The sequence below is a fragment of the Onychostruthus taczanowskii genome, unplaced genomic scaffold, assembly GCF_017590055.1.
Source record: "Onychostruthus taczanowskii isolate IOZ18803 unplaced genomic scaffold, ASM1759005v1 scaffold136, whole genome shotgun sequence".
NCBI lineage: Eukaryota > Metazoa > Chordata > Aves > Passeriformes > Passeridae > Onychostruthus > Onychostruthus taczanowskii.
This window is the reverse complement of record NW_024498529.1, coordinates 302,827-328,365: the sequence shown is the minus strand read 5'-3', so window position 1 is coordinate 328,365 and position 25,539 is coordinate 302,827. Positions and strand designations below refer to the sequence as shown.

The window sequence follows — 25,539 nt, the reverse complement described above, 5'->3', positions numbered from 1 at the left end:
GGAGGTTTGCAGAGCCATGTGAGCACAAGGGCTTTGCTGAGTTCATCTCCATTAAGCCCAGACTGCCAGGTGCACAGCCCTGCCTTACACAGCACCTGCTCCCAGAACAAGCCCAGTTGGCTCACTGCAGAGCCAGCCAGCTTCAGATGCTGTGGAGAGGGAACTGAAGGTGGGCATCACCATGATCCATACCTCACATGTGTCCTCAGACCAAGGTAAATCTGCCTCTGGCTGGCCACACCAGAATCCTACACGTGGAATCCCAGCTCCTCACTTGGCACTGCCCACATCTTAACTTGCAGCTTTACCACTTATCTCAGCCCACATCTACCTCTGAAACAGGCTCTCCCTCATTCCCCTGGCATGGGTGCTGCTTCCAGGTCAGTGTCTAAAATCACCTCCCCTCGTGGCAGGATGATTCCTAATGGTATTAAATGGAATGCACACCTGTGGCTGCCATGATGCAAACCAGGTTGCTATGGTGCTGATCCTCCCAATTATTTTTGTAGACTTGGCAGGCCTCACCATTCACCTGCAACTGACACAGCAACATGAAAATCTAATGGAGTAAAGATAATACTAGAGGCAAATATAAATTACTAACAAGCTTTTCACAATGCCAGCGTGTGCCAGCCAGACATATTAAAGAAAAAGCTCAGGTTGCTTCTGCTCCTTCCCCCCCAGTACCACTTAGGGATTTCCTTCACCACAGGCAATCATGGATATGATTTCACCTCACTAAATCTCACCATGCCCAAGGGCAGCTATTTCTTTTCAATTTACTTCTGAAAGCCAATCCATCTTCGAGCTGCATGAGGGACAGAAAATCTGCTTATCCAGTGCACACAGACAGATGGCACAGTAGAGTGAAAACCTGAGTCAAGGATGCTGGTCAGAATTCACCTTGGTAAATATATGTTCATGCTGGAGGCCCTCACACTCAGACTCAGGTCCATCAGGCACTCCAGTTGTTCTGGCATTCTGACCTCCTAAACAGGATTGGGGGTTTTAAACATTGGAGTGCTCCAAGTGTTTTCTTGTCCATGCAGAAACTGCAGGGTACTGCAAGCTTGAGTTCTCCATACCTGTCACAGCCCAGAGTAACAGCCCTGTGTGATTACCTCTGCATCCATACCTGCACATACACGGCCTGCATGGAAAAGACAGTTGCCACAGGAGCCACAAGCTGGGAGAAAGGCTGACACTGCTATTGTCACTGTGCTTGTGCTGCAAGGGTCTTGGTCCTGGCTCTGTCAGACAACTCCAGATGTGCACCCCAGCACATCCGAGGCACAGCCCTCTCTCACACCCTTACAAAAAAAGATGTCTCAGAGAGCTCAGTGAAATTCAGATCTAGCTGGTTCAAAAAGAAAATGAAATTCTGAGAGTTTGCACAGGAAACAGCTTGAGGGCAGAGAAAGGGCTGAATGCTTTTCATTGAAATGCAGAGAGGAAATTTTCTTTCTCAGGAAGAGCAAAAATCCCCCCTCAGAGTGATAATTTTGTTAAGGTAGCAGGAGAGTAACTGGTATCAAAACCTATTCTAAACTGGTCCTGAGAAACTGTGCGAGTTAAATAATCCCTGGTGTTTTCCACTGCACGACACTTTCTACTTTTTTTGTCACTACTGTCTTGAAATACACAGGAGGAGAAAAAATTAAATGCACAGGGGAAGAAAAAGTCTATCAAGTCTTAATGAGAGCAGAAATGATACAAACAGAAACCCCTCAATGTGACCCCAACATGTCCCAAGCACATTGAGTAAATTACCATCTGCCCATATTTCCTCTCAGCTGAAGTCATTCATCTCTTCAGCTGCCTGTGCTGTGCTCCTTCTTGGTGGGTGAACCTCTTGCATACAAAACCATCAGAATGCAGAGCTGCTTCACAGACAACCATTCTGCCATCCTTAGAAGATTTTTAGCTTTGCCAGGCTGTACTTGAGTGGATTCATCATACCTAGTACATGAGGAAAAAAATGGGTTTGGTAGGCAGAAACTAAAGATTTGGCTTAGTCTGAAAAAGAGAGACACTGATCCAATCTGTGGGGAGCATTTGCTGGCAGAGGGAGCAGCCAAGAGGAATATGCATTGGAAGGGGTGCTGAATTCAGCAGGAACCAATGCCAGGGAGCAATGGGCTATCCTGGCACATGGGGTGTCCTGGCATGTGTGCCAGGAATGGAGGCACAATCCCTGTCCCCAGCTCTTTCAGTGTCACTTGGCACAGGGCACTTTTACTTCTCTTTCAGACTCCCTCGGTCTTCATGCACCGCTGCTGGTGTGCTAATCGGCAATAGATCCTCATCCATCAGCCACACCTCCTGCTCTCATCCTCCAGGTTTCAGCCCTACCCGACCACCCTGACATTACACATCCGCCTGTCCCTGTGTCACCAGAACCCTGCCCTGGCTGAAGAACAAACAGACAAGCTGTGTCTGCAATGGTTTTTACTAATCAACAGACTAGTAAACTTTTTTCCCTATGGTTTTTTCCTCCTTTGTACTTCCCAGACAACCAGTTTATACCATGTGCTTCTGCCTGTGTATGTGTGTGCCAGCCCAAACCTTCCCTGTCCCAGCCCTGCAATGTCTCCATTGCTGTGCTGTGGTGACAAGAGTGACAAATTCTGCCTATTCTTTCATTCCAGCTTGTTCTGAGGACCATGCATGCTGAGAAATGCTGCAGAAGGAATGAAGTCTGTTTTATGAAATATCTCTATCTTAGATAACTATGAAGAAAGCAAGCTCATAACTTTACACACAGGAAGAAAGCATTAAAAATTCCCATCTCTTCTGGTGCTTTTTCACTGAGTGTGTAAACAGCCAGTGGTTTTGAGAATCCAACTCTTCCCTCATCTGCTACTGAACTGCCCAGGAGTTACTGGTAGTTCTCCAGAGATAACAGAGTGACAGTCACCCACAGGCAGGGCCTGTAAAAATGATCATTTTTGGAGCTGTGATATCTTTTAGGAGGCAGGGTAGAAAATAAAACAAGCAGCCTTGGAGAGGGGGATACAAGAACTGGAGCTTTTTTTCCTCCCAGCTCTAGTCGAGAGTGCTGAAGGAGGAGGTTGGTACCCTGCTCTGTTTGCTGGAAGAGATAGGGCTTGGGGCAAACAACTTCAGTGCTGGTTTTCTGTTGACTCCAACAAGCAGAGAATTACAGCCATCCTCTGAAGTGCGGGAGATAAAGGTTATCTCCAGTAAAAAGAATGCTGATATTTCTGGGTAGCCCTTGTTCACAGAGAGGAGTAGTTAAACAAACTTCCTGTGGACTTTGGGAAACACAAAGGCTCTTAAGAGTTTATGTGCTGAGATAAGGCTCCTGGGAAAATTTTAACCTAACCTTTTTCCAGCTCTTTGCTTTCATAGAAAACTCTATATATCTATGTGAAGAAATTTCAAGAAGAAAATTTAAAATATATATATATATATATATATATATATATATATAAAATTTAAAATACATATCTATTTTTTTTTTTTTTTTTTTTCTTCCTGCAACCGTATCTTTTCCAGCCAATAAACCTATGAACAATTTGATAGGTTGGAGAGAGGTATCTTCTGCTGATATTTCTCCAGGAGCATTTAACTCTGACACATATTTTCAAAAGACTATGAAAATTCTTCACAGTTTTTTTTTTTTTTTTTTAAACCCAGGTTTCACTTTCTGCATGGGAAGAAACACCATGGGAAGATCCAACTCCACCAGGTAACACCAGGGAGATGACTTGAGTGATTGGGGAAATTGAAATATGATGAATGCCATTTTCTTTTTTTTTCTCTGCTGTATTTCATGTGTACTTTAGGCTCTCATTCCACCCTGTAGAAGATGCAGTTACAAAAGACTGAGTCTACTTACAGTCCCCATGTGGCTGTGTATGTGGAACCACCTGTTGAAAAGAGAAGACAGTTGTAAACACTTAATAATTGGATTTACAGATTTCTGGATTAGTAATACTTTTGGATACTCTATTTTACTAACACAATACACGAATAGACAGTGCTGTCTTCTAAGCACTGTTGATAATTTCTATTCCTTTTTGAGATGCTGCTTTGAAATCCTTTTCTGGATTCATCAAATCCTGGCTCTGAAGAGGAAGTGCACTGCTTTCGGCAGTTACTTTTTCCTCTTGAATTTCCTGGTTTAAATTCTTTGGAGCATATTTCTGCCTGACTGACAGAATATCTAAATGAATAGTTCCTGGCAAAATGTAAACACCTGACACATTAGGGGACAAGTTACTTTAATTGTGAAAACTAGCAGATATTTGTAGAAACAACACTATAACTGTTTTAAGGAAGTAAATACAAGAGTGACTAGCTGTGAAATGCTTTTCATCTGCTAAAGGAATTTCTTGTAGTAATTTCAGGCAAAGACTACAGTAAGGATTCCCACTGAGGTAAATGACCTAAATAAGGGTAGGTGCTACCCAAGGTAAAGAAGTTTACAAGCCCCTGAGACGAGGTTGCAGAAATGGGATATTTGTCTTTGTGGGGTCACGTGAGCCAAGGAACATGGATTTACCTTCCAGAAGGGCTGGAAGCTATGCAGGCCCTGGAATTGCTTGTTTGTGTCAGTGAGCAGTTCCAAATGCCTGTGGTGATCACACCCCGTCAGTTACTGTATTACAGCAGGACTTTTGGGTTTGGCTTATGGTTACTTCCAAAAGTGTGTTAGTGGAGATGCCCTGGAAGAAAATTTAAAACAAATTGTTTTATACACCTCTCTTTATCTGTAATATAAAATTACTACAAAGCAGATGTGGACATGAGATGAGATTTTTCCTTCTGAGGAATAAGCTTGAATTGAATGTTCCAGACACTTTCCATGCTGGGATGCCAGAACAGAAGTGATCCAAATGTGTCTGGTTTAGATCTGGAGCTCATTCTGAAACAACTGTGGTCAGATCTTCCCAAGGTTTAACCACTGTCCCATCCTACAGCTGGTGTTGCTTTGGGGACTCCTTGTCAGAGAATCTTTAGGAATTCAGCCATGTGAATTCCAGCAAACAACAGATTTAGCACTAAACTCCATCCCTAAGCTACTGACTGCTGGAGGCTTATCTGTGCTCTGATTCTATGATTACCACCCTTCCCTTACTTAGCTCTCTTGCTAGACCATGCAACTCAGTGGAAATAAATAGTAACAGAGGCTGTCATGCACAATGGTAATTATGCATTAAATGCTTCAGAGGTCCTGAGGGGTTTTTTTCTTCATGATAACAATCTTGCAATCTTGCTTTCTTCCTCATTTGGCAGCAAATCCAATTACATATAAATGATCAACCCTGAAACCTTGACACAACCTTTACAGCCCCTTTTATATTGATCATTGGTCCTGCTGTCTCACAGATGGCCAAGCCTATCTGGAACCATTTATTTGCTGTTGATTTATATGCCTGATGTAAAATGTTTTTTTTTTTTAAGAAACCTCAAGCTCCAACTCTAAGTTTGTGCTTTTGAACCATAGTGTCTATAAAACATCCTGGGTTTATGTTCTTCTGCACCTAGTGGATAGACATAATTAAATATTAAAAAAAATACACTTTCAGATAAGAAAAATAGTTGGATCATGAGGGAAAAGAAAGAGCAGTCAGTGCTTAGGTAGAGGTTTCCTAAGGTTATTTCAGGCAGAGAAGTGATGAGCTTGAAGGGTGAACCAAAGGGAACTTAAATCTGGGGGTCTATAGGAACCATTAAAGATGGCAGGCTTTCATATACATTACTGACACTGTGTGTGAAATAAAAATCTGCTCCATGGTCAAATGAGTAACTGGATGACAGAAAAGAAATCATCAGGTGAGTTGTGATCATTACAAATACTTTGGAGCTGGGTATACACAGCACACAAATATTGCCTGACATTATTAATAAATTATTCATATATATATTCTATATTCAGGACAGGGTAGATTTCTCTGAGAACAGGGCAAAGCATAACTTAGGAGGAGGATAAGATAGGCAGTGTGCAGATGGATGTAACATGTGAGACACCATGACATAAGATTGTTTGTGCCGTGATTGTGCCTGGAAACCTGAGTCAGATCCTTTATCCCACAGCATAAAATGCCATGTCAATTTCTCAGAGGCATTCCCCGTAAAAAACTTTAAACCTTCATCAGCAGTAACACTTCCTGTTCCAGTTTGAGTTTCCACTGGTTTTTAGGTTGAAGCTACAAGTAGAGCAAAGAGTAAAAAATACCAGCTGGGAGAATAAACATTACCCTGCACACTGAGCTGGCCAGCTAAAGAATTTATCTTACCAGAGCATAAATACGAGGATGAAAGTTCTCAAAAAAACCAGATTCCAATAAAGTCATTCAACTGTATGGCTCTGATCTTCATTTTCTACCTGAAGGAAACCACAGATAAGTGCAAGCTGGGCATCTCCACTGTGGTCTTCAATCTTCATACCAGCTGGAAAGGGATAAGAATAATCAGGAGGCTCTGCATGCTCTGAGGAGGAGTGGCAGCAAATAAGGGCTTATATGAAACTCAGTTGGAAAGCACCCTTTATTTCCTGACCCAGATACCTGCAATAGGTGTGGGTTATCCCAGAGCCAGTGAGGGTAGCACAATGTAAACATCAGAGACACAGACATAATTAGTTAGATAATAGAACGGCCTCAGTGGTCCATGTACTTCACAATTACTTTTATAAGGGATGTTGCTGTTATTTCATGCTTGAGATAGAAATATCCAGAACCTTTTGCAACACCAAATCACACCTAAAAAGGCATATCACCAGTGAAGAAGCACCCTGGTCTAAATAAAACTCCCAGAGTCACTGTCTGAGGCCTTCAACAGCCAGAAGCACTTAGAATTTCTCTTTTCCTCTTTCTGTGGTAGCACTAGTGTCATTTTGCATCCTGAGGTGCCATCAGTTCCTTAAGGATGGCCAACCCCAGCGTTACAGAGCGGTCTTTGCAAGAATCCACTGAGTCCCATTCATATGGTAACCTGACCTGATTCAATTTTTCACATCTGCTAAGGAAATCATTACAGAATTCATCACAGCAGCAGACCAGACATGCAGCAGGTGGGCAGCAGAGGGAACCTGAGCTGGCGGTGGCACTCCTAGGCCAGCTCCCTTTCCTTTGTTAGCCTGGGCACTCGGTGCTGCTATAAATACACAGCAGTCACTTGACCTTGGCAGTTGTTTTGGCTGCAATAATTCTCCTTTGCAGCTGGCAGGGGTTCAAGAGGAGCACATGCCCTGCTGCTCAGCTGGAAGGAATGATCTTCCTCTTGCTCTGAAGGTGCAGCTTTGGGGCTGCCTTATGCTCAGCTAAGAAGGACTAATCCCAAAACAGTGACCCCCACCTCCTTTTTCCCGCTGCAACACATTCGTACTCACTTTTCAGGCTGAATCAGACTGAAAATCAATCAGATTTCTTTTCCCTCCAACAATTCAGCCCACTTTCAGAGTGAAGGGAAAGAAAATGCACTTTTAGGAATCAACAGATTTTTCCCTTGTGGCAGACACATGGATTAGAACAGATGAGTCAAAATAACTTGTCTTTTTTCTTTCACTTAAGATGACTAGGCAACTATAAATGTATGCTTTGTTTATCTAAAGGTAGATGGGAAAAGCCCCATCATCAACCCCATCATTCCTTTTCATAAGGAATGATGAGCAGCCCTGCAAGCACTTTGTCCTCTCACCCTGTATTTTAGGATTAGTCATTTTGCCCTCAGGATCATATGTCAGGTTCTGATATTCTGCCACTGAATGGCAGATGTCTGTGAGGTGCTGTGTTTTCTCCAGCTACATTCCTGGATCAACAGTTCACTGCTGAGCAAGTCCTGGATGGCTTCTGTCACATCAGGTTTCAGAATCACATCCTCATGCCTGGCAGATCTTTCAGTGAAGTGTTTTCCTTTGCCAAGGAACCATCCATGGGAGCAAAGGCTGCCCAAGGGCAGTGCTCATAGGCATTTTTCATGGCAAAAACAAATAGAAGAGGGCAGGGCTCTTTCTGCATTCCCTTAATAGCCAACATCTTATAATGGGAATTTAGATAATATTACAGTTCACAAATGCTACAGTAAAAGGCAACTGAGACTTTGCCCAGAAGTCACAACTGTATTTTTTTATCATTTGCAAAAAAATGAAGCAAAGCCCTGGCTGATTCTTAGAAGTGCTGCCACTATAGCTAAAATAAATTTGAATTTTGTCAGAATACCACACTGTTACCAGTAGCACTTAATATATAGAGCAATGTAATGATACCATAGTGGAAGGTTTCCCTTAGACACATGTCAGGTGTCCAAGGTAGCTGGATCTCAGCAGGTTTTCTATGCAGAGGTGACATAAACTGTCCCAGAAACAGGAGCTTGCTCTAAAAGACAAACCTTCCTGGCTGAAACGAAAAGTCTAACTGCACTGCCAAATCCTTTCTAGCACGGAGGGAGTTTTAGCATGGGCAGAATTAGAGGGGGAGAGTGCAAAGAGAACAGGAATAAGCACTTGATAAATAAGAGGATAAATCATTCATGCACATGCAGCTTGTTCAGTTGCTCTCTGGAAGTCAGGAGAGCAAAGACTTGTTTATTTTATTAAAGGTTATTAAAATTACCTTGTACAAACAGGGACAGATGTCAAGTTTCTTCATTCCATGAAGGATGTGGGGCTGTAGACGCCCTCTAAGTGTACTTCCTATCATAGGGCAAGACAGTTTAATGATGCTTTGTGCAACAATGGAACAACTGGAGAGAGAGTGGAATGCAATTACTTTTGTGGGTTTATTTGATTTGAAAGGTGAGCACCATGTCCCCGAGCAGTTCCAGCAGCTGCAGTGGTATTATATCACTTGTGATATAATGTAGGCAGGCACAATATAATTTGAAATGTATTAAGCACCATCATACTTCAACAATCTTATTGAGGAATAGGTTTGCAGAAGTGAATGACTACTGGGTGCATCAGGAAACGTAAACAATAAGTTTAAGAAATCTCATCATTTTAAAGGGCTTTTAATCTACTCACTGATGAAGAAATATATGAGCGTGATGATCACTGAAGGCAGCAATGAGAAGAGCACCAATCTGTAACTAAAGGGATGACTTGGGAAAAAATGGGGGGTTTGACACCTATCCCATAATGTTCATTAATTGTTTGTCTTCAGTTCTCTGAACTTTTCAAAATAGCTCAGATAAGGGCCCCTATTTTTCAGGCATAGATTCCAGCCCAGCCAGGCAGAGCAGTCACAGTGAAGTTGTAAAAGAATAAGACAATTCATAATCACACAAAATGCAGTTTTTATCTGCTTACAGGATAGTTTTAATGCAAAATGCTTTACTATTTTTTAAAACTTTTAAAATAAACCACTTCTAGATGTACTTCTGGAAACTGGAAGCCCCTGCCATCTAACATGCATTCTTTGAAATGTATTAATTTTAATTACTAGTCCAAGTACCGATCAATAAAACTAAAATCCAGGCAGGAAAAATTTCTACCTACTTTCCTTAATGTGCTAAAAAGCAAATCAACAAACTGCAGGAAGCCTGTGACTTTCTGAATGTATCTCAACATTAGCCTGCAAGTTTACAATGCCATGGAGATTTTGGGAGTACAATTTACACGGTAAATCTCTGGCACATGTCAAGGAAAAAAATTGTGGTGCTTATCTAGCCATGTAGCTCATATCAGTGCTGGGGCTGATTCAAGACAATTTACAACAGGTTACATGCATGGGTTACTATTAATAAGAAGTGTTGGAATTACAACACCGGGCACAGGAAGAGGCATTCACGGACACTAAACTGAGCTGAGCGAAGCCAATTCACACCCCCAGCTCCTTCTGCAGTCTGTGGAAATGTAAGCTTCTCTAGAAGGCAGCTCAGAACACGAGCTTAATTTAGATTCAGTTACAGAGAGGCAGAGATTTAGTGTTTCCCAGCCATGACACAGAGAAGGGACTCTCCCTGTGCTTCTTTGTCCTGGACCTTCCTGACCTGTGTCTGGCATTTGCTGGGCAGTTCACCAAGCCCAGTCAGGTGGCTAATGAACAAAAAACTGCTTCAAGGAAATAAAAGTGATAGTTTCCTACTGATTTAATGAGCTGAAATGGCTCAGAAAAAGCTTAGAGAAGCTTGTGGGTCTGAGGGATAAGCAGAAGTGGAGGGCAGCCCTTTGAGGCTTGCCTGATCCTGCAGAGCTCAGCTTTGGACTCAGCTCTGCAGGGAAACATCACCCTTGGCTCTCTCTTTGTGGAGAGGAATTTTAAGTGGGCACCTCTTAGATCCAAATCAAAGATATTTGTTGCAGTCATCCTAAAGCTCCTGTCTGAGTTGGCTTTTCCTAGAGTATTATAAACCAAAGTGGAAGCTCGATTGGTTGAATAACTCAGCTATGTTTTATAGTTTAAAGGAGGAGATTCAAAATGTGTCCACAGATATATTCCCTCACCTTTTGTGCATTGCCATCTAGGACCACCACTGCTGGAAAAAATAACTCTCATCACTTCAAAAGGAACTTGCACCTGTCCCCACTTCCAGCAATGATTTCCCCCCTTTAAGTCCCTCTAACCAGAGGAACAGATTTGCAGGGTCAGGTGAAACAAGCTGTGACTGAGGACACTCCAGGAGCCTTCCAGCATGGAGGCTTGGAGATGGACACTGCATTTGCCAACAGTTCTCTTCCCCCTCTGCAGGAATCCAACACCATCAAGGGTAGGATGTTCCCTCACACCACCTGATTTAAGGAATTCTGCCAAATTCCATCAAGAAATCACTGCCACTATAGGTCGCTTTTGTGTACAGTGAAAAGCTTGTCCCTAGACAGAGGATGCAGATGCATCAATGGAGATGATACATCTGATGATGATGATGCAAATCTCCCTCATTACTGGGAAATGTTAAATAATGCTTTCTGGAAGCTCAGCTGTGTCCACAGCTTTTTCCATGGAGCTTGTGCTCTGTGAATGACAGTCCTGAGGGTCCAGAGTGCAATATGGCAAAGGTTCTTCAGATATCACTGGATGCTTCCCAAGCAGGAGGGCGGTCAGTCAGCCTTGACCCTTAACATCAGCAATCTGCTTCAAAGGCAGTGGCTGCAAGCCTGTGACTGCCCTGGAGAGGTTTATGTAAACCACAGACAGAGGTTTCTGTGTAACAGGCAAAAATGTATTTGGTCTGTCTCCAGAATTGCTTTTAACAAGGTAGATTGTAGGATCATGTAAGTAAAAGTCTAGGTGGGAGCGGGAGTGGTGAATCTGTTCTCCAGCAAAATTCACTGTAAGCAATATCCAGACATGGGGGTTCAAATAACATAACTTGGAGTTCCTTCTTCCAGTACAACACATATACAAGGAAACCTGGATTCAGCTCCTAAAGAGGTTTCCTACAGCTGTGGAAATACCTCAGAAGTCATTAAAGGCATAAGATATGTTTCTATGTGAAGCACTACTGAAAAATCTACTGTAATACAATGTATTATTGTATTACAGGAGGCAATTCTTACTTATGACCTCACTGCTATTACAATAGTGCTGTACAGGACTACTACAAAAATCTTTGTACAAAGATCAATTGATGTGCTACATACCAGATATGCCACACTCTGTGTGTGATTACAGGGGGTGATTGCACTGATGTAAAAAACCCTCCAGTATGAATATGATCTTGTATCTGTGTCTGGAGAGGTGTTAGTCTGACAAGGCCATATTCACTCCTTCAGACATACAAATAAAACCACAAAATCCATACATAAAAATTTTAGGACTACTAAGTTTACTGAACAGTTAACCAGTTCAGAGAAAAAAACTCCCATCCTTATTATATGGAAATTAATCTCTTGATAAAAATATCATTGTCTGTCTGTAATTTCAGTTTCATATATTTTTGCTTGCATATGCACTGTTTGCCCCATTTCTGTCTTGTCACTTTTTTTAGAAGCTGTAGTTTCTCCTGAACTTTTTAATGAGCCATAGCTCATTAAATCAATGCAGTTTAGTTCTTACAAACTGAGTGCTACTACTTACCCAGTTGTAAAACTTATCACCATTTGTTTCCTCTGGCATCAAAGATATCCATTAAATGAGATCATCACATTTCACCCCTTTTGCACTATAGCTCCCAAGCTCATGATGTGTTTGTTTGTTTTTTTTTAACTAACTCCATTATAAAGCACTTAACTTATTATGAGTGTGTTATCTGTTTGCACTGTCTAATCTTTAAACAAAAATTAAACAGAAGGTTGGCTCACTGCCAAAAATAAGGAACCATTCCTTCAAATAAAACCAGAGAAAAAGAAGCTTGCAAACCTGCCACTCCAAGACAATTTTTCTTTATCGTGTGATTTATTTTTCCTCCAAATGGCAAATCCAGGTGAAGAAGCATAGAATTAAATTAGGTGAACCAGAATTTTAATTCAGCATCTGTGAGATTACATGTGACAGCACTTAACAATTTCCAGCAGATTAATTCAGTTCTCTGTATTTTGCAAGGCTGAATATCTAATGCTTTTCCCTCCATTACATCCACATGCAATAATGCTTAGAACACATCCATCCTGCAGGGCAAGGACCAGATCCACCAAGTCTAACACAGTGAGAGAATCTTTACATTGCCATTACCATCCTGTGGTGTAACGGTTCCTTCCCTTCCTAGGTTAAACTCTGCATGACTTAGGGCTACAGCTGTCATCAGACCATGGCCATCACAACATCAGCATCTTGCTGTGTGAAACAGTCCCATGAATAGAGTTTTTCAGCTGAGATCTCTGTTTTATTAATCAGGTTTAATGGTAGTTTTGGAAGAAAAAAACCCCAAAACAGCAGGGAAATCCTATCTACTTTCATTTTGGGAAGATTATGGGACAGATGGAAGTAGTGAAGTATTTCAGACTTATCTAATGACACACTTTGTATACAATCCAAAAGTTGAAGTGATTAAAATGTATACACAAAATACATGTTGTAATTGTATGAAGGTTATCAGGCAAATTTATTTACACTGTGTCCCTTAACATTAGGGTTTGTTTTTCTGGAGAACTGCACTGCATCAAAAATGCCAGTGTTGCCAAACTGGAGCTGAACTTTGAAACTGTGACCTGTTGTCAGGAGACTTTCCATGTAACCTTGGGGAGATCTTTTCACCTCTCTGTGCCTCAATCCTCCATCATCTGGAACAATAAGTAAATAATTAAGAGTAGGGAAAGGGAATAAGCTTTCTTCTACCCATTGTCTTGCTCCTACCTTGTCTATTTAGATTGAAAGGACTTTGGGTAGGGGATTAAATACCCTGTGCTTTTAGCACTGCATGCAAAATGAAGCCTGATCTAAAGAAGAGTTGTTGTAACCTGTGGTAAATGGACTAAGTCTGCCTTTTAAAGTTTTAATACCTTGCAAATAGGAATGTGGCATTTCTCTCTCTAATTCTAAATGCTACTGTGATAACTGATTGTTGAAAGTTCATAAGGAGAGAGAAGCATGCTGTCCAAAGAAGACACAATGCAGTGGTGAACCTTCCTCACAACAGGCACTGGCAGGACAAGGACCCTTGTTTATGGCTCAGGAATTAAAGAAAACCTTCCTCTGGTCCTTCCCTAATCTCTCCAGAATTTTTTTATCTCCCTTCCTCCCTATTTCCTTAAATTTCAGCTGTGCATGTTCCTGTTGTGATTATGAAGACAGATTTTCTGACCCTTACATTTCATTGTGTAATTATTATTCACCTCCAGCTCCCATGGCGGCCGTAATTTCAAAGTCTTAAATTGATTTTCTTACAGAAATCTGCTACCTGAAGTGTCATGTGGATGGCTTAACCCACTTCTTTCCCTGCAGGGGACCTTTTGCAAAGTCAAAAAATGTGTAGAAGCAAAGTAGGCCACGGTTAGACAGTGATTAAAGGCCAGAAAGGATCTGTACTGATCTGCTGCCTGGAAAAGCAGGTTCCATCCTTTGCTCACCACCATGCTCACACCATCGTTTGTTTGGCTGCTTGGTGAGCCATGGGAATTAATCCAGTTATTACTAAACCTGGCAGAATATCTGGCAAAAAAAAAAAAAAAAAAATTACAAACCGGGGAAAAATTGCAGAAAAAAAAAAAAAAAAAAAAAAAAAAAAAAAAAATCAATACAACTTTAAACTAGCTGCAACAACAGAATAAAAAAAAAATTTAAAAAAGGCAGCCATAGTCATAGGCAGGAAGAGCTAGGCTCTCTGCCTAGTCCCATTTAACCCAGCGACTTATTTGGCAGTACTCTGGAATCCACTGTTCTGTTTTCCCTCTTGTGAGAGAGACTAAATCATGTGTGATGGGAAATCTAAAGCTTTCTGGTTTCTTCCCCACTGGAACTAATTGCATACCATTCAGTGTTGTGCTTCTACTTTCTTCCTTTACAGCTACGAAGATGTAATGTTACAGCATTAGATGAAACAAACTCTGTTTGCTGTTATCCTGTATTTTGCTTGTCTTGGTCCTGCAGGAATTCCAAGAAATTCCTTCCTTCTCTGCTCAGCAGCAGTGACCAATCGTACACCCAGATTTTCAGTTTGTGCGTTCCGTGGGTCTGAGGAAAAGGCAAATATCATCTGACTCTTACTGCTACTTACAGTGTCGGATGTGCTTATTACTTTAACAAGGCGTTAAACTACATTCACGCTTATTACCATCTTTAAGGGATGCCCTACTGGGATACCGCAGAGTGAGTGTGCTGGGTCTGGCCGAGACCGAGGGAGAGGGAGGAGGCGCGGTGGTGGTGGCTATGCTCAGGTTACAGTCTTTGTTGGCCGGCCTTAAGTTACATCCCTTATTCCTGCCGAGGCATCGCTCTGTGCCTCCAGGAGGGATTCGTCCAACCTCCAAAAATCCCACCGGAGTCAGGTCCAGGGCAGAAATCAACGAGCGCAAAAATCAAGATACCCCTGACTGAGGAGATACGCCCAACTTGAGCAAGTTCTCCCCGAAATATCAGGTAAAATGCTTTATTTCTGCCATATTTTAAGTCGATTGCAGCGATTCTGGCCAAGCCTGTGGCTCTGTGACACCAGGGACCAACAGCCCCGTCGTTCCCTGTGAAAGTGAAGCTGCCGAGGCCACCAGTGCCCAGTGTCGCACGGCCACCCCCGGCAGCATCGCTGCTCCCGGCCGCGCACCAGCGGTGTCCTAGGGACACAGCTCCAGAGACGGGCTAGCAAGCGCCGGCCCTGCGCCACTGCGGGACCGGGGCGGAGCAGCGACATCCTTGAGGCTCCGTCCTTGGCGGGGATTGAGCGCGGCCGCCGCCTCCCCCCAGCCGCGCCGTCGGGCCCGCCCCTTCCGTTGCGGAGCGGTCATTGCCTGAGGCCGGAGCCCCGCACTCCCCAAGCCTCTCCCGCTCCCCTCTGTTGCGGAGCGCTCGTTGCTCGAGCCCTTCGCCCCTTTCGCTGCGGAGCGCTCACTGCGTCCGCACACCGCGCTCCCCTCGCCGCTTCCGCGCTGCTCCCGCTGCCTGGTGCGTACAGGGAGACCCCGCTCCGGGACAGGGGGTGCTGGGTGGCCGCCCAGCCGGCCCGTCACTTTTCCCGCAGGCGGCTTGATCCCGCCGGGGTTCGGCCGTTGCCGCGGGCCGAGCATCTCTGCGTGGCCAACGGGTCATGCCTCGGGTGGCCGGAGCTGTGCCGGGCTCCCGAGGGTTCAGGTTGGGGTCTGGTATGGCCAGAGCAGAGCTGCGGTTCCCGGAGGTTTGGGTTTGGAGTGGCCGGAGCCTGGCTGCGGGCTCCGAGCGTTGGGATCTGGGATGGCCCAAGCTGGGCTCCCGAGGGTTTGGGGTGGCCGGAGCCGGGCGGTGGCTCCGGGCTGGTCCCCGGCCGTGCTCAGGGCGCCCCGGTGCAGCCGCGGCCCCTGACTGCCCTGGCGCGGCCGTGGGCCTCGGGGAGCCTCGGGGGCCCGTGGAGAGGAGCCGGAGAAATCCCAGCCCGCTCCCTGCGGCCCGGCTGGCTCGTGGAGTACCGTCCCGGCGCCCCGGTGTGCCTAGAGGTGAATGCCCAGGGCCTGGCAGCGCTGATGGAACTCTCTGGCGGGCGGCTCTGGGAACGGCGTTGGCGGGGTGTGCTGCCAGCCTCTGTCTGGGCACACGGGGAGCAGGGACCTAGAGTCCCGTGGCCGCGGAGGGTGTGTGGGTGGTGTGTCGTGACTCGTGGCTGGGAAGGAGCCCTGCGAGCAAGGGCACCGTGCCCGGGGCTGCCTTACCTAGACCGGGCTGTGGCAGCTGACTCCTCCATTCAGAACATGCCTTCAGCTCCCCCTGGCTTGCTCTGATCCACATCTTTCCGTCTCTCCTCACAGAACAACACCATGGCCACTGTCAAGGACCAGCTGATCAGCCCCATTGCGGAGGGAGCCAAGCTCCCCAACAGCAAGATCACGGTTGTGGGGGTTGGCCAGGTTGGGATGGCTGCTGCTATCAGCGTCCTTGGAAAGGTACGGCTCAAGGACAGCGTGCTCTCCAAGTTCCCGTACTGTCGTGCTCTGCACTGCCTGTCTTAGCAAAAGGTGGGACATTTGGGAGGTTGGCACAGGAATGAATCATTAGCAGCTCGGGTAAGCAAGCAGTGACATACAAGCCTGACCTCCACATTCAGCCTCTGCTTGTTCTGTCACCTTTCTGTGTGTGCTTAGCAGTAAATGTCTCATTAGGCAGAATGATTTTCCAGGCTGCTGGGAAAATGTAGGTTAGGAATGACTCCGCAGCCCCTGCCAAACTTCTCATTCTCTTCTTAATTTTTTATTCTTCCACAACAAAACTGGAGTTTGCTTGGTGAGGGAGCTCTGCTGGGCAAAGAATGGGGACAGAGCCAAAATCTGGGTGAAATACAGGATAGCAATCAAGAGTGTTTGCTTTTTATTCTTTTAAAGAATATGTGCCCTAGTAGCTGAAAATACTGCTATCCCCTTCAGCAGCTTCTTGATTTCTCTTAAACCCTTTTTGCTTGTTTATATGGCATTATTTTTTTCCAGAGAGGTGTTAGCTAGTTTTTAAATAACAAAAAACAGTGGGCTGGACTTGGAGGTTATTATGACTTTTCCTGCTCCTGGTTTTTGGGATATGTTTGTCAAATCTCATGATGCAGTCTTTGAGCAAAGTAAAGGCTTATTAATCAATGAGAATGTCTTGTACTTTGCACTTTCTCTTTAGAGAATATTGTGAACTCATTAAATTTGAAAAGACAGATAGAAACTGCAGACTTTTTTTTTGTTGTTTTTAAAAGAACGCACCAACAGATAGGCCCTGCACTCTTGCAGGGGCAGATCTTAAATCGGGTAGCTCACAGTCAGATGAAAAATCTTGCTTGTACAAATAAACCATCTGTAATTTGTTTGTAGATGATCCTCTGATGTATCACCCTGAGGATGCATGTTTTAATGCATGTTTAATTATATATATTAAAAAAAAAGTTATATCACTTGCTGATATTCATGAACCCTGTGAGCAAAGAAAAACTGACAGAAGGAGCAGGCCACAGTGAAACTTATGTGCAAAACTGATACAAAAGTGGCAAATTATTTTTAAAACAAAAAAGTAAAGAAGAAATTTAATGGAAAAACAATGATAGTTCCTTGTGGGTTTTTATATTTATATTTTTAAGCACATGGTTGCCTCTCATGGTCTGAAATCAGTTTTTGATGTATCCTGTGGAGGAGCCAGGTGATGTTACCACAAATTGAACCACAATTCAGCATTCATTCAATGCACTTCTCTAAGCAGGGTCAAACTGTGTTGTCAGATATCTAAGCACAAAGTTTTACTGTTAATGAACAGTATGCACCAAACCCAGAATAAGAACTGGTTTTAAATTCTTCAAGCATGAATGATGACATGGAGTTTATTTCAGTCAGGCTTCTGCTTTTACTCTCTCACAACTATAAGCTGCAGTATAAAATGTTTTCATAATAAAACCATCTGGTTCGTGTAACTGAATTATAATAATGTAATAGATTCGTTTGGGCTGGAAAATATCTCTTATTATCATTGAGACCAACCATTAACCCAGAATTGCCAAGTCCAGCATGTCCCCAAGTGCCACATCTGAAAGTTGTATAAACACAACAAGGGATTGTGACCCAGCAGCTTCTCTGGGCAGCCTGACTACCCTTCTGGTAATGAATTACTTCCTTCTATCCAATCTAAACCTCCCCTGGCACAGTGTGTATCCTGCCCCTTGTTCCCTGGGAGTAGAGCTCGACCCCACCTGGCTGCCCCCTCCTGTCAGGGAGTTGTGGAGAGCCAGAAGGTCCCCCCAAGCCTCCTTTTCTCCAGGCTGAGCCCCCCCAGCTCCCTCAGCCTCTCCTGATGCTCCAGCTCCGTTCCCTTCTCTGGACGTGCTCCAGCCCCTCAGTAGGTTTGTAGTGAGAGAATACAGGATTTGAGGTGTGGCCTCACCAGTGCCCAGCCCAGGGGGACAGTCACTGCTCTGCTCCTGCTGGCCACTCTGTTCCTGATACAGCCGGAGTGCCTTTGGCCTTTTTGGCCAGCTGTTCAGCCACTGCTGACCAATATGAACCAATATGGGTTTGACTTGTGCAAGATGCTTGGCTCTAATACTGATTTCAGCTTGTTGGTGTGGTCTTAAATGTATAAATTAGCATGACTCTAAAACTTCCACATTGGTTATTTAGTTCCTGCTCAGTTAGAGACAAGTCTTTGATGTTACCATACTGATTTAGAAATGGGAGCTAAATCTGTTCTGCAACATGAGTATCCCACAGTAGCTCCTGTAGAGAAAAATAGCGAAAGAATCCTTTTTCTCTCAATTTCAGTGTTGAGGAAGTCTGTTCCCATTGTATATTTTTTGTGAAATGGATTGACTGATGGCATGTTGAAAGAGAATACTTACTAGATAATTAGATGGTGTGTTTGCTGCAATTCTGAAAGATGCAACTTTTTTCCAGAGGTAATAACTAAATTGAGATGTGCTTTCCTAGCCAAGGATTGGCTGTGCACTCAAACTCTCCACAAATGATACCTTTTTTGGAAAGTCTGAGTAGGTTTCATGAATCTGTGCTATAGTAGCCTCTGACTTTGTGAGACGCATCAGAACACCAAGGTAGTGCTGGATTATTTAGAGAAGAGATGCTTTCAGATGGGTGAAACGTGTTACTTTAAAATGTAATTTAGCTCTGCTCTGGGTTAACTTTAAAATGCATGTGAACTGCTTCATTGACTCCAAATTTTGTTGTTTTCAGGGTCTTTGTGATGAGCTTGCTCTGGTTGATGTTATGGAAGACAAACTGAAAGGAGAAATGATGGACCTGCAGCATGGGAGCGTGTTCCTTCACACTCACAAGATCGTGGCAGACAAAGGTGCACCTCAGTTTCTTTGATTTAACACTGATATTCTGTGACTTTGCTTATTAGTGGAGAATTAGTTGTACAGTCCTAATGAACTCTTAGGATTTGGCATTGAAAAAGGTGAAGTGTGTGAGTTGGGGTGAGTTCAGATGAACACCATAATGGGAGTGGCTCTTAAGATGGGCTCTCTCTTACATCTCCTTACAATGTGGGGCTTGTTTAGTAAAATTTATTTTAGTGAAACTTTATGTAGAAGAAATAGTATTATTTTCATAGTGGAAATAAGAGTCAGAATGGCTAAATGGACTCTCAACAGCCACGTATTGATATATCAGGTCAGTGTTAGGAGATGTTGCTGGCTTTCAAACTGATGTCTTGGGTTTTGGGTTTGAATGCAATGCAATGCAATGGTTTGAGTGCAGAAGCTCCCTCTAACTCCTGTGTTAACACAATGCTATTGGAATTAGTGGAATTATTTTAAACACACTCTGTATCTTCTCCCCTGTGCCCTGGTTAGACTATGCTGTCACTGCCAACTCCAAGATCGTGGTGCTGACTGCAGGAGTCCGTCAGCAGGAGGGGGAGAGTCGGCTCAACCTGGTGCAGAGGAATGTGAATGTCTTCAAATTTATTGTTCCTCAGGTCGTCAAGTACAGCCCCAACTGCATCATCCTGGTGGTTTCCAACCCAGGTAATGCAGTCTTCTCCTAAATACTTACAGATTTGGTTTGACAAGTAAAATATTCTTTAGTTCTCAGAAAATCTCTTCAAATACAAATTGTTGAAACTTAATACCTTTTTGTGGACATCTGAGAGTACAGACAAATACTCTGTACTTTCTGATGCTCTCTTTATTCAGAACTTGCCATGGTGTCCATATTTTAGAAGAATGCTTTGTGATAAATACTTAAGTTCTTTGCATACTTTGGCTTAAGGAGTAGGAAGTTTAAGTTTTTATCTCTAATGGATAGCTTTTGTGTCTGGATAGGATAGGGCTGGTTTTCAGCATGAAGAACTTGCCCTATATTGGTGGCTATATTTTCAGAAAAAAGAATTTGCATGCTGAAGCCTATGGTGAAACAAGGGCTGTCTGTACTCCACAGTTCAATTAAAACAGAAAAAAGAGTTAATTATGCATATTTGTGTATTCACTTGCAAGTATCTCATTGCACAGAGACAGCTTGGATATTTGGATGTCTAAAGGTGACTGTAAATATTCTGATGTGCTTTGTAGGGTGTCCCTGTAGGGTTGTCTTTGCTTAATTCAACATCTGAAACCACTGCTGAAGAACTGTGGTGATGAAGTGACACTGCTTTTAAAGAAAACCTGGCAGAGTGGAACCATTGCATGCTCTGTTGGGGGTTAAGTAATTATCTGGTGTACAGTCAGCCAGTGTTCTGAGCCTTGCAGCAGTTCTAAGCACTTACCTGAAAACCAAACTGAGACAAAGATCAGGCTGTTCTTGTTCTAGTAAGGCTGAATTCAACCTGTCAACTTCTCTCCAGCAGAGCAGCTGCAGGAGGAGAATTGCATGTTGCTTTTTCAGAATTCATTTTATAATCCTTTGTTTTCTCAGTGCGTGGAGTTTTGTCTGCTAGTCTTATATAGTGAACCCATGAGAAGGAACTTTGCGGGGTGTAACCTTCCCTGCCCCAGCTGAGGCTGTAGGGAACCTGCCACTTGTGAGGTGTGAACTGTGCTTTGGTACCTGAGTAGAGCAAATGATGCATTTCAGATCTGGGTACACAAATGTGTTCCCTCCTGAGAACTGCCTGGCTCCTCAGAGTTGGAGTCAATTCCTGCAGCCTGGTTGTTGTTGTAGCTATGAGCTGTGAATTAGAGGTTTTTCTCTCTGCTCACATCTTCTTGTCTTCCCTACCTAGCTTTGGGTTTTTTCCTAAAACTGTATTTTTAGAAACACATGCAGCTAAAGCACATTGCTCATCTGGCTTTTCATGCTGCAGAGATGGTAGATTTGGAAGGTGCTTAGTGCACAAATAAAGAAATTAAACGGAAGGAATTACCAACTACAAAGAGTATGTAAATCTCAGACTTTTGATTGTAAATTGTTTAACCTGTTGTTGTGATGGTAAAATGGCAGGGAGTGTTATTCAGGAAATTACTGGAATGTTGTATCCACATGAGATCAGTCCCGGTTCTGAATGCCCTAGGGCTTTAACTGTGACCAAAAAAAAACGTGTCCAACTTTAGCTGGTAGGAATCTCTAAAGACCTTGCCTTCCTCAAATTTTCTTAGGACCCATCAAGCTACTGTTAAAAATTTCAAGCACTACATGCATTTTCATCCACCAAACAGTCAGATACAAAATTCCTTGATCAGTGAGCACAACTGTGTTTTGAGTCCTCCTGATTGCCCTGCTACTCTCAGTAAGGTAATTGTTGGAGCACTCTTGGTGTAAGTGGAGTTTCATTTGCCCTGCATGCTCTTCCTTTCAGTGGATATATTAACCTATGTCACATGGAAGCTGAGTGGGCTGCCAAAAAACCGCGTGATTGGAAGTGGCTGCAATCTGGACACAGCCAGATTCCGTTATCTGATGTCCGAGAGACTTGGGATCCATCCAAGCAGCTGCCATGGCTGGATCTTGGGAGAGCATGGTGATTCCAGTGGTAAGGAGCAGTTCTGATCTCCCTGGGAATAAGCCATACCATAGCAGAGGTTTGAGGCCTGAGGTTTGTTACAGGATTCTGAAGGAACAGCTGCAGTTGAGCTCAAGTAACTGGTACTTTGCTGTATTTTTATGAAGGTTAGAGTTGAGACAAGTACAGGAAATCTATCCACACATATTTAATAAATGTGATTGTGGCTGTATGATTAAAGCCTGAACTGAAAAGGCCAGTTTTGTAAGGCTGTGTTGTGAAGGCTACAGCTTGCTTCTTCTCTTTATCCTCAGTTTTTGGAGTACCATTCCATAGCCTGTAGCACAGTTCTCCTCTGAAAGCGGTATCGGCACTTGCTAGGTCAATAGCAGAGCTTGTTATTCTAACAGTCCATATCCAGGCTAACAAAATTATCCCTTACCTTATTTTGTGACTTTTCTCCCTGCTGTTTAAAGCAAAGATAGTTTTAAAATGTGATATCAAAGAAATTTGTCTGTCTTAATTCAGTTCATGTATTCCAAGTCTGAAATGCTGCAGCAGAACATTTATGTAGATTGTTACTACTTTATATTTTCATGCTGTGTATTTCTAAGGGAGCCACCTCTTCATTGTCCCATTGCTTTTGATCAAAGTACAGTGTCTGGTCAACAGCAGCAGTTATTGTAGCCAGCTCTATACCAATGAAAGCAGAGTTTGGCTGAGCACATGCAGAGCTTATCCTGTGTCATTGTCACAGCTGCTTTTGCTTTGAAGTAACTCCAAATTCCTGCTTACTTCCCAGAAAAAGAGACTGAACCTGCCTCTGAGCTTCCAGGATGCAGGGAAAGGTGCAAATTCCTGTCTTGATATTCTAAGTTTGCATATTGCTACCCTCTTATTTGTGTAAATAAGAACAGACTTCCTGAAGGCTAGTCCTAATATTGATTAGTGAAACTGCAAATGCTGCAGTTTTGAGTAAAATCAGTTCTAAAAGGCCAGGTAGCTAAAACATGCCTCTTTACTAGAATTGGATGTTTCTGACTTCAGAAACTTCCAGGCTCTGACTGCTATCATATGTTACAAGTGACTTGTTACAGTGCCAGTACTAAAACAGTCTCATGTTTGACTCCCAGAGTTCTCAGATTTAACTGTAGCTAAATAAAAACGTAAAACCTGCCTCAACCATTGCTGCTCCTCCTTTGTTTCCAATTATTTTGGCTAGGAGAGGTGGAGGGTGAGTTGCTAGGTGCTGTTGGCACTGATGTCCTGCCTCTGTTACAGTGGCTGTTTGGAGTGGAACGAACGTGGCAGGGGTCTGCCTCCAGGAGCTGAACCCTGCCATGGGAACTGACAAAGATCCTGAGAACTGGAAAGAAATTCACAAGCAAGTGGTTGCAAGGTATGATGACCTGGGGGATAATGTGAATGGATGCTGTGCTGACAACAGTTTGTCTGCACTCTGCCTCTGTTCTGGTGCAGCTTTCATGACCTCTGAAGTAGAGGGTTCCTTGAGTGAGTGTGCTTTTTTGAACACAGAAATGCAGATTTCTGCTGGTAAGATTTGTTACCCACAGTGAGACAAGTTATTGCATAACAAACCTACTCAAGTGCTGGAGCACCTAGAGCTGTAGGTGCTTGTTTTCCCACATGGAGCTTCTTCTTTGTTCGAAGGGCACAAGTCCAGAGAAAGGTAGCGTGTTTCTGTGAGCAGAGTGTTGGAATTAGGGAAAATGCTGTTCATGGATGCAGGAGAGTTTGTGTACAGCTGACTACATGTTGCTAAGTCTTTTGTGAAATGAGTATACACTCACTGGGATAAACTGTGTGCAGATGTTGGCTAAAAACCTCAGGAAGTAGTGGTGATTTGACTCTAAATGTTTGCTTATTCCATTGTGCCCCTGACTGAAACAGAGAGCTTGTCAGGCATAGTTGTCGTTTTCTACTTAACACTAGGATCTCTTCCTAGATGGGAACTAATTTTGTTTTCAGCTCATCCTATGAGAACAACAGGACTCTTTATTATGCATAGGGGATAATGTAGATTTTATGCTTTATCCTCTAATGTTGAAACACATAACTTGGACATTTTAATTCCAAAACGTACACTGTGTTTCAGGAGTTTGAAAATTTTTAAATGGCTAACATTCACTGGTTTTAAGACTTGTAAGTTGCAGTGACTTGCTTGAAGACATCTTAATGAAGTTGTATTTCAATGTTTCTGTAGTGCCTACGAGGTGATCAAACTGAAGGGATACACAAACTGGGCTATTGGTCTTAGTGTGGCTGACCTCTGTGAGACCATCCTGAAGAACCTGTACCGGGTTCATTCAGTTGCTACTCTGGTAAAGGTAAGAATTGGGGGCTGATGGGACACTCTGGCTCTTTTTTGTTCTGGACAAGCAAAATAGCCTCTATTAGCAAGGTGCTGAATGAAGGAAGCTTTGTAAAGTACTACTTTGAATTTCAAATGGCATCTGTTTCTTCTAAGCTGACCTCTTAGCCTATTATTGTCACAAGTATGGAGCTGAAAAAGTTGTTCTCTGTGTAGAACTACCTTTGTGTGAAGCTTTGCCATGTGTAGCATATGGAGATTCCTTGAAAGGAAGTTTCCAGTGTAAAAGTGGAAGATTTCTTGGAGGCCCAGCTGTGATTCCAGGAGCCACTGTCCTTTTACAGCTGGTATAACTGGCTGCATGTGGTCTGTACCAGCTCCACAACCTCTGCTGCAGCAATGGCTTTGAGCAGGGGGAACTGCTCCCTCTGTTGGCCTGTCCTAATTCTGTGTCTGAATCTTTTCAGCTCCTTGCTGAAATGAGAGAGAGGTTTGAAGGTGGGGTTTCTGCCATCAGCTGTTTGGTATTGCCAGGCATTTGGTCCGAAACAGCTCTATACTATTTATTTTCTTGAATTTATTGTGGCTGAAATTTTTCTGCAGGTTGTAAAATGATAGTTTTTGAGCTCTGCTCTGAGGAAGTACCCTGCAACATAAACCAACCACAGATCTGTGGTGACAGGCCTGTGTCTGATCTCTTTGTTTTTGGCAGGGCCTGTATGGCATTCAGAATGATGTCTTCTTGAGCCTTCCTTCTGTCCTAAGTGCCTCTGGCCTGACAAGTGTCATCAACCAAAAACTGAAGGATGATGAGGTGGCCCAGCTGAGGAAGAGTGCAGACACACTGTGGAACGTCCAGAAGGATATCAAGGATCTGTAACTCTTGAATGTTAGGTTCCAGCAATAGAAAAACAGCATGTTGTTTGCATATGGGGGCTCTACTCACTATATATCTCAACGGTGAACATGAAATGTTCTTCCAGACTTTTGTCCATGGTAGCTAAGCTTACACTTGCTGTAACGCACAAACCTGGCAAACAAATAAAGCAGTTTTCAAGCATCTTTGGTTGTCTTAGTGACTCTTTCAAGTATGTAAATTCTCTGCCTTACTCTGGCATTTTCCTTTAGTGTTTGCCACAGATTGCATGGAAGCATAGACTTGATGTGTCCTTCTAAAACGTTGGAAACAAAGTGGTAAGAGTGAATTGGTGGGATTTCACTAGCACCACTTTGCTGTGAGGCTTTTCTCAGTCCAGGTGCTGAGTAAGTGAAGTTCATTCTCAGACCTGTTTCTGATAGAGAACTTCATACTGATGGATAGAGGAA

The 25,539-nt window shown here is 43.4% G+C and overlaps 2 protein-coding genes across 21 annotated transcripts in view; both read left to right on the top strand.

The window, feature by feature from the left end:
- Positions 1-25,539, top strand: part of PPFIBP1 (PPFIA binding protein 1) — a 656,824-nt gene that overhangs the window by 335,929 nt on the left and 295,356 nt on the right. The window lies entirely within an intron of this gene.
- On the top strand, positions 14,759-25,275 carry LDHB (lactate dehydrogenase B). 4 transcript variants are annotated; one of them, XM_041397151.1, is made up of 8 exons: positions 14,759-14,924; positions 16,280-16,411; positions 19,175-19,292; positions 19,798-19,971; positions 21,738-21,911; positions 23,163-23,280; positions 24,106-24,229; positions 24,926-25,275. In XM_041397151.1, the coding sequence occupies exons 2-8, from the start codon at positions 16,286-16,288 to the stop codon at positions 25,091-25,093; spliced, it is 1,002 nt and encodes a 333-aa protein (XP_041253085.1). In that variant the 5' UTR covers positions 14,759-14,924; positions 16,280-16,285; the 3' UTR covers positions 25,094-25,275. The 4 variants fall into 4 exon arrangements, with proteins under 4 accessions (XP_041253085.1, XP_041253084.1, XP_041253083.1 ...); XM_041397150.1 differs by having other exon boundaries at positions 16,277-16,411; XM_041397149.1 differs by lacking the exon at positions 14,759-14,924 and adding an exon at positions 15,271-15,443.